Genomic DNA, 13,302 nt, shown 5'->3' with positions numbered 1-13,302 from the left:
TACATATATACATTTATGTTAAAAATTATTTTTTTTCTTATATATCAACTGGTTAAAGTTGGTTTCTATTAGATTTGTTTTCTTTATTAATCGTCAACATTATATATTTTTTTTATTTATGTTGATACTACATTGTTTTATAAATTTTCTTTAAGAAACTACTTTTTGTGAAACAATAATAGTATATTTTTTCCATAAACGAAACTAAAATCACGCATAATTTATTTATAAATCGACCTCTCATTTTTTGTCTCTCTCTCTCTGACCATGTGTAATTGAGCTATTTAACAAGAAGAAGAGTATTGTGCAGCTTTTTTGACTCGCATTCAGATTTTGCATATTGAATAACATTTAGCTGGAAGTGCATTATTGTATTCTTTAAAAATTATACGTTTGTACAAATGTTAAAAGTTGTTATAAATGTTTATAATAATAATAATATACTGGTTATCCTGTTCAATCGTAAACTGCCAAGAAATTTATCCTCTAATCCCGTCCAACTGTACTTAAACATGCACACCTACAACTATAATCAATGTATTATATATTTTCTATAATATTGATTTTAATTTTAATATTCTATTAATCATTTTTATTTGTATATACTTGTCATGGTATATATTACCATACAGTACAAAGCTATATGTAAGAATAAGTACACTTAATTTCATTTATGTTCGCATAATGATATACTTTACTGAAATAAATATTGATTTCAATACGTTTTATATTTGTATTCACTTCATTTTTTAAGGTAATATTAATTGCCTAGTATATAATTTAGTGTATGTATTATTAGATTTTATGCCCCGTGTACTATATAAACTTGTTAATCCAACATTGACTTCTAAAATATGCTATTTCTGTCACCCGTCCACAATCCTTAAATTTCGAATGGTTAACTACCAGTTAAACAGTTTCTGAATTATCTGTCTTTATTATAAAAATCCAGGGCCCTAAACAGTATTAGAACACGCCGCCCCCCAAACAAAACTTCCAAACAATGTCAGTATCTCCCAAACTGTGTTAGGGCCCCAATAGGTCCGCCCCTGGATTTACTTAAAACCTTAAAAAAAAAACTAAATTAACCTATTTACTATATCTTAAAATGACTGAATCCGACAACTTCATCAACCGAATCAACATTGGATGGCCTATCAAGATTCATCCCTTGACTTACCAACCAAATTAAATGGTAATTCCTATTTCCCGTACATTTTCTAGAAAATTATAATAATGCCCCACTAGGCATTTTCAAACCTCTTTCACCACCCTTTAAAGAATTAACGCTGTTTCGTTTAACGTTTATCTACGAAAGTAGATCTTACTATACCAATGTACAGTGTATATTTCTGTACAGAATTATTCATTTTGCTTCAAACACATATAAAACAAACACATTTTGAAAACCGTTATACAATTCAAATATAAAATAAATTTAAAGGTTTTACTTACCTTTAATCACTAAATAAACAAATTATTTTCGAACTGATCAATTATTTATTTATTTTTTCTTATATATTGGAATTTTTGTATAATTATTTGTTATACAGAAGCGGAATACGCGGCCTATCAACCTAAGTCTAAATATTTATTTCTATTTGTCTTTCAATCTCACACAATGTTTAAATTATTGTTATATTATACTACAGAATAATATCTTCTTGAAAATTTGCAAATTACTAAGTAGAAGCATATTTGTCTCACAAAATGCATACTTCGATTATTGGTATAAAGTACGTAATCATTTCAAAAACTCAAGTTTAATTAATTACAATATTTCTTGTTATTATAAAAAAAAAACCTATTTTTTTGAACTATAAGACGGGATAAGATACCCTAAATTTATAGAACGATTTTTAGGTAATACCTTTGGACCATAAGACGAAAACCAATGTTAAGTCGATTTTTCTATGTAAAAAGGTGCGTCTTATAGTCCTAAACATTATTATAAATTATGTAGCGAGCGTGAGTGACTAATTTTTCCTCATAACTTTTTTAAATATCTAATTATCTACTATTAGAGTCAATAAAAATAATCATAAGATTTAAAAAATATCTTCCGATTTCTTTTAAATAAACCAAAATGTATTACAACTATAGTGGTCATATGTTTTTTTGGAAAAAGTAAAGAATCAAAAATAAATTGTGTCGATAAAAAAACAAACTTGTTTACATTAATCTATAATAGTTTTATGATATTTTTTTTATAAATTATAAATATTAATATACCTGATATATCAGGTTTGTGATTTAAACATTTATATTAAAAATATTATTCAATTAAAAATTTGCATTTCGTATAAATTCATGTTTTCATTGTTTCGATTTTTGACTGCGATTTTGTCTGCTACATTTTGTTCACTAATGAAAATACCCATTCAGTCGAGAGATTAGATCCAGACCAGCAGAATTCAACGATTTTTAATATGTTTTCGAACAGACAAACAACGATCGATAGTCCACATGAACTAATAAAAATTTCTAAATACAAAAAAAAAAAACTAGTCATTCTTTTATCGACCTTTTTGTTTCTATGTGCCGTTACACTAATATTCAATTTACTATTTCAATTCAAAACATAAAGGACAAAAAAGCAATTTTAGTTTAAAGGACAAATAAAAGATTATTTCCTCTAGTAAAGAGAAAAATAAGATGAAGAAAATATTCGTTGTTCTATTTTTATTATAATGCAATAGTAAATAAACAATTATGTAATCATAATAAAAGAAATAATAATTAACTAAGTGATATGTGTTACAATTGTGATATTCTCAGATTTTTTGATTATTTTCTTTTATATACTGTAGAAAGTAGTTTGTAACGAGGAAGTCAATACTTTCGTTATCCTGATATACTATAGGTTCGTGATATTACAATATCCAATGTCCGAGATCGCCCCAAACATCCTTTTCTTCGCAACCCAAACAATCTTTACGTTCCACTCGAATGTCCCCAAGCGAGGATAACACAGGTCGAATGGGACTGGAAAAAGAAAAGCACAAAAAATGGCAAGACTTCAACGTCTTAGAATAGAAATATTTGAATAAAAGAAAAAAAGAAAAATATGATTACTCCCTTTGTATGGGGGGATTGTGTTGTGTTTGTAGAAATAATGATTAATTGTTGATTTATTGTTTTTATTAATAAAACATAGTTTCATGACACTGCATCAAAGTATATATAATACATTTTAGTAAAATCATACATTGGTTAACCAAATGGAAGTAAAGTTAATATTTATATGCAAGCTTTATATGCATACTCCATATGTTGTACTAGCTGTAACATGATTTATATGCATGCTCATACGTAGATTCCATCAATATTTTATTCAGTTGAAATTGGAGTACATTTTTCAAAGCCTTAATGAATAATTAAATATAGATTCATCCAGTATTGTCTATAAAATATTTATATAATTCATATTTTAAAGTTTTGTGATTTAAGTTTTGTAATTTGAACATAAAACTTTCCAAATTAGATTTATTTATTTCCTGATATAGATCTTATAAATATTCACTATAGTTCTGTTCAACATTTTCAAAACAAATTAAATTTTATTATTTTTATATAATTATCGATTTTCTCTTTATTTAGATCCTCGATTAATCCGGTTCCAAACAGCATTATTTTAACTATGCGAGATGTACAGTTAAATAAATAATTTAAACACGATATGTTTCATTGATCCGCAACGTTCTTATTAAACTCGTCGAACTATAATTTAATATAAGCTTTTTTTTGTGAAAATATAAATACATTACAATATTTATATTGAATTTTGATGAGTGATTTGTGTGAATTTAAAAAAAAAAATCGCAAATTTGTTCAGTTATTTATAAAATTAAGTTTGTAGAAAAAAAAATATATATTAAATTATATTAATTTTAATTTCATTTTATATGCATAAATTAAATTATTTGTGTTATCGTATATTTTTTGCAATAAAGGTTTTAATTTTTTGCATATTAACTTGATTGCAGATTTAATATGTAAATCTTAAAAATTAACAAATATTTTAAATTTTTATATAAAATTAATTTAAATAATTCGTTTAAAGTAATAATATTAACCTTTTCGTCATAAATATTTCAATAAAATAATGTTCAATAATTAAATAATTGGAGAAGAAAAAGTGGACAAGAAAAATAGATCAGATTTATATAACTTCAAATATATTTTTCATATCAATATCATTCATATCAAAGATGTATAATTATAATGAAAGTTGTAAAAAAAATATAATTTTTATAATGAAGAATGTTAAATATTATTTTTGATATGTTTAACTACTAAAATATATAAATTTTCAATGTGATAATATTAATTAATTATTTTCTTGTGCTGAAGATGATTATGAATGACTTTGCTGAATTGATTTGATGTTTGATGAAATTTTTGTTTTTCTCAACTGTGATGAAATAAATCGAAAAATATTTTATGTAAATTGTCCAAAATTTTGTTGAAACATGATGAGTTTAATTTGAAAATTAATAATAAACAAATATTGTGTTGTGTACAAGTTGACTGCTTTGAAATAATTTAAAAAATCGATGTTGTGTAATGAAACAAGATTATTTTGTGAAATAATGAAAAGATGTCGATTTGTTGTGTTTCGGGCGCAAAGAAAAGTTAATCTCGTTAAAAACAAATGAAGCAATATATCTATATTAATCATGTTTGTTTAGGTAGGACGTGAGAAAGGAGAAATAGAAAGAGGAAAAGGAAGATCCGGTAGGAAGGTTCGTGTTCGAGGAAGCTCAGTGCGGCGTCGGTTCTACACCAAAGCGTCGCGACGCGCATTTCTCTTCACACCGTAACCATCACTCTCTGCAGTCGTACGCGTGCCATCACGCATAACAGTCGCATTCCCCTCGCCGGACGTCGCATTCTCTCGATCGCACGTGGACCGCGCTTTTCAGACGAACTCTTCGAATACTTCACTTCTCTTTAAGTTAAACACAATGCTCGTGTATTTGGGCACCGTTTTCGTCGCGGTCCTGCTGACCGCAGGACACGTCCAGTGCGGAAGCTGCAGGGAAGCCAAACTTTGCTGTCCCGGTAGAGACTCTTCGTGTGTCGTCCAGAAGGCTCCGCTGAATGCCATCGTCGAAGACATCGGCGATAAACCGTGCTACTGCGATCACGCTTGTCTCAAACTTGGCGACTGCTGCGATGACTTCAAGGAAGCCTGCGGAGGTAACTGAAAACAAAAAGTTAAACAAAAGTTATTAATTAGTATAACTTAAAGAACAAATCATTGAATATTTGTTTCCAACACAATTTTTTATACTTTTTTTTATCCTTCATATACTACATGAAGTTTGATAAATAATTTTATTAATTTTAATAAAAAAATATTATTATAAAATTAACTACCTAAATATTATTATATTTCTCAAAACTTATTGATACATACTTAATACATAAAAATATATATTTTTCCACTTTGTTGTACGAATTGCCAATTGTAAGAATATCTTTTACATAGAAAAGCGTAATATATAGAAAATATTACCTCACTTTGTATACTCTACTGTAAAATCAGCTCTCTATTCGCAGTTTTGAAATCAAATGTTATTCAGTAAGTTTCTACAGAAACATTCCTTCATCCAACTTTTAAACTAATTATCTGCATTAATTTTTTATGCAAGATTAATTTAAAAAATATATATACTTTTCATATTTTGTTAAAATGTAAAAAGACATTCAATAATTTGTCATGTGTATAAATAACTAACTTGAATACAATTCATAATCAAAAATAAAAGCATTGAAATAGAGTTGTTTCTAAATTAATTTCCAATGTTTTGTCTATAAATTTTGATCTGAAAAAGTACTAAAAATAGTAAAATGTGCAGTGTTAATAGCAAAAACTATAAAATTTGATATTAATATCTTGTTCTTTCACAATTCTTACTTTCATAATAAAATATTGCCCTATATATGAGAGATTTTTAATTTGTATTGAGAATTACCGAAATCAGTATTAAAAAAATTATAGTATTTAAAAAATACTACAACTTTATAAATACTCAAACAAATAAAGACACAAAGATTTTGCTGCATTTTCCAAACTTCCTTCAGCAAGTAATAATAGTCAAAGGATCGTGTTTCCTTTCATACGTTGTTTACTGCAGTGTCGAAGCGGCAATAATTTTCCTTCGTAGCAAAAGCTCCTCTGATCTCTAAAGTATAAAATCTGCACTTTGATTCATATCACACTCCCTTGGTTAGATTTTTAAACCGCAACGCGTAAAATTCCTATTTTTATACCTTGCGGTATTAATTCGATAAAATTAAGTTTACTGCCTCTCACTTTAGCATCCTTTTGAAAGAACCGAAAGAAAAAGTAAAAAAAAGGAAAAGAAAAAAGCAAAGTCTGCTAATCCTGCGAGTTTAATTCCATTTTGGCGTTGCAGGAGTTTTTTTATTTTTTATAAATATAATCCGATTCGATTATTCTCGACATTTTAAAGCCCGTGAAGATAAGCTCCCTTTTTTCGCATTTACATTTACACATTAATTATACTTAAAAATGCGAACGTGTGTTGAATAAATGAAATACAGGAAATACCGGTATTTTGTAAAATGAGAAATGAAATTATATTAGTTTCCACTTTTTAATATTAATTATGAAAAAGTAGCTTTTAATATAGAAATTAATGCATTTTTGTTATAAGTTTATAAGTTTTTTAAGAATAAGATAATTCACAATTGTTGTAATACAACCTTTACCGTAACATTAAGATCAATGATGTTTTCCAAATTTTGTATTCAGTTACTTCATATTTTAGTATGATTTTATGTATTGACACCAAAATTTATAAATTTTATTTTGTCTGATGATTGGATGATTTTATTATTATATATAAAAAATAGAAAGTCACGTTACAATTTGACGGGTCGTCAAATGACAGCTGTCAACTTACGACAAAGGATCGACAAATATATGTTATAAATAATTGGGTCGCAGTTCAGTTACAAACAAATAGAAAAAATAGTGAGAAACTTTGTTCTATAAGAAAATATATTCATTAATTATGTTACATTCAACTTATAGCCCGAGATGTTGGCAGGTTGTGAATAAACAATAAAAGCTAAAAAAAAAATTATGTTATTTATTAGAAGAATGTATATTTTTAATATAAAATATTAATATTTAATTCAATAATAATGTATGGGAATATTCTATTTCACAAGATCCAAATTAATTATACAAAGCAGTCTAAATGCTCTTCGTGAATGTAGTATGTACGCATGATACGTTCGCCTATATGTATTTAGCGTGGGGATTTGTTCCTGGAAACAGAGCGATAACCGAAATCAACTCTATATGGGGCCATTATGGTATGATGATCCTTATGGAGATTCGTTCCTAACGACCACGATATTAAGGGTATTTGGTTACTTCGGTACAATTAAACTCGAACACATGGTGTTGAAATTAAACCAGATTATTATTCGACACATATATAGAAGACCAAAACCACATTCAACAAGATAATTTCAAAATCTAACATTTTTTTAATAAAAAGTCAACATTTTTCAGTAATTAAGAAACTTTGGTAATTCTACACTCACTAGATTTTTAATCTATATTTATTTAGAAAATGTCAAAAAATTTGACAGTTAAACTAACTTTTCTATTTAAATTATAAAACAACAATGATTTACCATGTTGTTATGACAACTATTTTGTACATTACACTTTTTTATATTTTTTTGTTATATGTATAATTTCAGTATTCTGCTTTTTAAACAAAATTGTGGAATAATTTTGGAACAAATACGCTGTAAAATTAATATAATTGTAATATGCACAAAATTTTACTTTTGAATTCAAAAGTAAAATTTTGTGAATTTCATTTGTAATAATTGTCCAAAATTGTTACACTTACATTCATTTATTATATTTATATTGTGAAATAATATTTTGTTGCAAAGGAAAATAGAGATGTGGTTAAATTGTTCAAATAAAAAAATGGACAGAATCAACGAATAAATACGGATTTTATTGACATAGCAGAAATTTGTATATTTTTGTTAGTCGATTCGAATGAACAAAGTTTTGCTCAATTGTTCCTGTCCATGTTACCAAATGCTGTTCTGTTTACGAATTTTGAATTTATCATGAAAAACTTTTAGTTTTTTTTTTAATATTGTAATAACCAATTTATTCATTTACATTTATATATAAATACAGCATCGCTTGATACGGCTTTGATTCATTATAGTCCGGTTTGAAAATGACTATACATTTTTTCTAAGTTTCTTTTTGCGCGATTTATATGTGTATGTATTTAGTTTCTCGATTTGTCTCTTTTCAAACTGTATTTCTGTAATTAGAATAAAGTTTTAATCATTGAAAATTTTCTTTTTTTCAAATCAATATAGCATCTAATTAAGCGGCGGATATATCCGCCATATCCTTTGCACAGCTTATGCAAAATTGTATACAAGGCAACTGTCGTTGCGCAGTCATCGTTTCTTAGTTCTAGTCAATGCGCCACTAGTCTTTTTCAGATAAAGTCGTAAAAGCTTTGATGTTGAGGCGCGTGTGTTTCCGAAATACTTGACTGCTTTTACCAATAAATGTATCTTTAAATATAATATAATTATTAATTTAGTTGCAATATTATAAGTTCTTGAATTATTTTAACCTATATTTCCAATAGTGTGTTAAATTAAAGAGAATTACTAAATTCTACAACATGAATAAAATCAAAAGACTATAATAGCTCATTGATCAGTGAAATCTTTGAAAATTTATGATACAAAATAATATATGATTCAACCTTAATGAAAAACATTCTTTATATTCAATATATTTTCCTTCAATTAACTTTTATTTAAATAACTTTAATAGAAAAGTGCATATAAAGGTGAATGGACTAAATCTTTTTTCTACTTTGAATCTTAGGACTCTATATTAAATCATATGTAAATATATTTACTATATATGAAAAAAAGTAATTGTTTTAGTTCAAACGAAATTATTATTCATAAACAGAGACTCTAAAACCAAACTGATATTTTTTATGCATATTTATATTTAGTATAAAATACACTAATTATGCGGCATATTAAACTCGATAAACAAAGTTTTGGATGCATAAAAACGCTATTAAAAAAATATTAATTTGCATATGTTACCCTTCGCGTGATTCCTTATTAATATTTTAATAAAGTGCAAACACATCGCACAGTTTATTAATTACGGTAATTTTCAGCTAATCGTAAAAACGTAAGGAGAGTATTTAAAATCTCGCATGCAGGCAGGGCAGATTCATGCAACGTTAACTAATGATTCATTAATTGGATACTTACAGTACGTTAGTTATTGTTTGATATTGCCTAGGTTACATATAGTTTTTTTTTATTTATTTATTTCATTGATCGATTATTCATAAAACCAATTAAATAATTGATTATAAGTTATTTGATTTTCACCAATTACTTTGATTATTTTTAATTAAATTAATTATATATTTGAAACGGGACCAGATTTGACAATTATTGTATTTGTTTGTTCACAAATTTATGATAATTAAAATAATATTTGTTTTAAATATTTATACAATAATCGAATAAAAATTTTCAAATAATAATTTACAAGAAATTTTATTCGAAGTAATAATAATTAATTTGATTCGTAATTGAATTTAATCTATATATAGAGTGCTTATTATGTTTCCATAATAAGCACTTTTAATTAGTTTAATTTTCTCACATTAAACTAATTAAATGTCCTCACAGATTAGTGTGATTTCATTGTATTTGCTTTTTTATGTATCAATTAGTTAAATCTATGATGATAATTTAAAGCTGAAAGAGTCATTAGTCCATATCTGTACAATAACTTGTTCAATACTAACTGTTTCTACATAATAAATACAAATTGTGGAATAGAATTAATTTCATTTAAATTTGTATATCTTAACGTTGGTTTTAAATTAGTTTTCCAAATATTGAGCCGAAAATATTCATAATTTGATTTAATCAGAAAAAAATAGATTAAACATTGTTGTAACGCAACAATTGCTTAAATCTTGATATTTACACTTTCGAACGTTCATTTATTATATCGATCGGAAATTAAATAACCGGTGTTTTTGTTGGAAGTGAAGTTTCGCTGGCGATTGAAAACAGAATTGATTGGATTTTTTTGTCTGCGCGAGTCGTTGAAACACGACGGTTCGAGGGAGAGAGAGATCAAAATCGCTCGAATGATAAATGTTTTATCTGCTCAAAAGTATTTGCATGCTAAATAGTTGCCGAGGCGTGGCGTTCCGTGGGATATTTGAACATAGGACCCGTTTCCTGCTTTTCGGAGGGATGAAACTAAAGGTGTATTAATGGGTCTCGCTATGATTTAGTAGGCGAAATGTGTCCTAAACGCACAATTTACATAAAACCCGTTGCGGCGAAAATGGAATTTATCTTCGTGTTCGAAGAGTGTGAGAGAGAGAGGAGAGTAGAGGAGAGAGTGAGAGGACCTTAAAAGGTCAAATTAAAAATAAAAATGTGTAGTTCGAAAAATCGCCTTAATTTATGATGGTGTAAGGCAAAGAAAGGCAACATTCTGAGAAGACGAAGAAGCAGGAAATTTACTAAATCCAATTCGACTCGACTGCATATCCTGAATCAAGCGCAATCACAGATTTCACTTTCAACAAAGTTCTTTTAGTATGTTCCTCTTAGTGGGGGATAAAGCACATTTTTAGCTGCTGTTCAAAATATAAAGTAATGTTATCAAATCTTAATAAAAGAAATACCAATCAATTGTTGCTTTATGTAATAATTCTATGACTTTATGGTCAGAAAGATTTTGGTCGAAAGACATTATTTATATAATTATCTATTTTTAAATGTTATTACAGAGAACCATGATCATTTAAGAATTTCAATTGAAATAATGATTTGATGTTAAAAAGTATGAGTAAATCGGTTTTGAGTTCATTAACAAATAGTTGCTTTGCCTTAAATGTACTAATTAGCTTTTGATTGTTCGACATAATAATTGTAATTAGAGTTTCTTTGAAGACAAGAATTTCCTCTCCATTTTCCCTTATTTCGTCTTTTCAACAGTTTCCTTATTAGAATAATAACTAGGCAGATTGGGATGGACAATGAAAGTGGATGCAAAATTTGCTTGAATTATTCAAAATTTTGTTTGGAAGCAATTCATTGCGGAACGCAGTCCAATAAAAGTTATTAATTACTTGGTGGCAGGGGCGGCGGTGTTCGCGATTTGTGCAGTGGAGGGGTGTCGGAATGAGTAAGAAATGCGAGGAACTTAATGGCAATGCTCTTCGTCCTCTTCCTCATCGTAGTCGTCGTCCTTTTCCAATTAGTATTTCGCTCTCAAAAACTCGCGCAAATAAAGTAAAATCAAAACTTGGCGAATTGGATTATAATCGCGTGGCGCACGTTAAAACTTAACGTCCGGAATTTCGGAATCCAGCGAAAAGCAATCCGTTTAATATGCGGGAGACGTTTCGCTCGAATTTTCATATATTTAAGTATTTGCACGAGCATTTGCTGCGAATGCAATTCATTAATTAGTTGATTTATTGATTGCGGCACGAACTAACTAAATATTATATAACTTTATAAAGAAATATACATTTTTAAATCGTTCATATTAATTATTAAACTGTAAAAGTGAAATGTCAGAGGTATCGGGTATGAAAGTTCAACATTTCATACTTAATGACTTTGTTACTCGAGCGGTAATAATAAAGTCGTTACTCGCGTGGCATCTGATAAACTTTGTTAAATATAACGTTAATAATTTATATAAATATGTAATTGCATGTTAATTTTATAAAAATGTTACAAAATCAAAATATATGTCATGTTTTTTGACAAAAAAAATTTATAAATTTTAGATGAATGGAATGTTTAACTCTTTGACAAAGGACCAAGTTATGCGGATGAATGGAAGAAAATTTTGAGGTTTCAAAGATGGCGTTTATTAACTAAATCATACACTTCTATAATTAATACCATTCTTTTCATTGCTTAAATCCTCCGAGTTAAGCTTCCTCGACAATTTCATTTTGTATATTGTTGCCACCTTTCACAACCACTGTTGCGCTCAAATACATGCATTGTACAATGTTGATTCAATAGATGAATTTGTCTGATTCAGTTGTCTAGGAATTACTAGGGTGTAGAAATTTAAGAATTTCTGATTCCACAAAGAGTTAAGTTTCATGAAAGATGAAGAGAGTTGTATTGATCAAATTGAGGTAATACACAATTAAAAGAAAAATTCCCAACAGCTCGTTTTTCTTTAGAATGATTTTTGTATTATTTTTAATGATTTTTACATTTACAAATTTACCTGTAGGTTTTCTTCGTCGCCGTTTCTCGCAAATCTCCTTTGAATCGTTGTGTGTATGCTCAAGGTGTTATTTCTGGCGTTCGTCTCCATTGCAATGTCAAAGGGCACACCAACCGCCTACTATTTACATTAAATACAAATAAATGCCATGTACATCAATGGAACACGTTTCATTGTACATAACGGCGTTACATAAAGGTCTCTTGTCTAGGCTGTTAAATCCTGCGAAAGGGTCAGTAAGTTTCAACGCCAATATCCAATGTCAGCAAAGTTTTACCAACGGCAGGAACTTTTACATTGTTCTAAATAACTCGCTAGTAAGAATTTTGTCCGTGTCACGTCTTACAGAATTTATTGATTCATAGATTTTCATAATTTAATTTAATTTTTAATATTAAAAATAAAATAATAATATTTATTACTTACAATGCAACCAAAGGGCTATCGACCTAAGTATTTCCGCCCAGAGACACAAAAAACATAAATTGTCACAATAAATCATATAATAAAAATGCATTCTGAAAAAAAAAAGAGTAAGCCAAATAAAAGTAAATCTTCTCGAAAAGAACAAATAATAATATATTCTGAAGCATCATTCGACTGAAGAATGATAAAATTCACCCGGGGCAGTGACTATCCACCCTTCATGATGAAAGACCCGGCCGTCCCCTAAAAAAATATATTTGTTCTTTTCTTCATTGTGGATTTTTGCATTTTTAATACAAATAAATTAGTTCTTATAATTCATAAAATTATTAATTTATTTGAACTAAACTAAAGGCGTAGGTTTATATATATAGTGCGGGTTTCTTTTTGTACGGTTTTCTTCTATTTTTCTATTTAATTCTTCGATTAGTCCGGTTCCAATTAGTCCAGGATATTAGAGAAAGGATTTGATGCATTATGTATATATTTACTACACTAATCATTATTAATAATAAATAGAA

General features: G+C 27.8%; 1 protein-coding gene across 1 annotated transcript; it reads left to right on the top strand.

Moving 5' to 3' along the window:
• Positions 1-4,759: 4,759 nt before the first annotated feature.
• LOC108564711 (somatomedin-B and thrombospondin type-1 domain-containing protein-like) lies at positions 4,760-5,252 on the top strand. Its single transcript, XM_017923813.1, is given in 1 exon segment — positions 4,760-5,252. A coding segment is annotated over 1 exon segment (285 nt). The 5' UTR covers positions 4,760-4,967.
• Positions 5,253-13,302: the final 8,050 nt, after the last annotated feature.

Source organism: Nicrophorus vespilloides, unplaced genomic scaffold (genome assembly GCF_001412225.1).
Source record: "Nicrophorus vespilloides isolate i.1.1-1 unplaced genomic scaffold, Nicve_v1.0, whole genome shotgun sequence".
Lineage (NCBI taxonomy): Eukaryota > Metazoa > Arthropoda > Insecta > Coleoptera > Silphidae > Nicrophorus > Nicrophorus vespilloides.
Note: the sequence above shows the minus strand (reverse complement) of the source record. Positions and strands in the feature narration are given on the sequence as shown.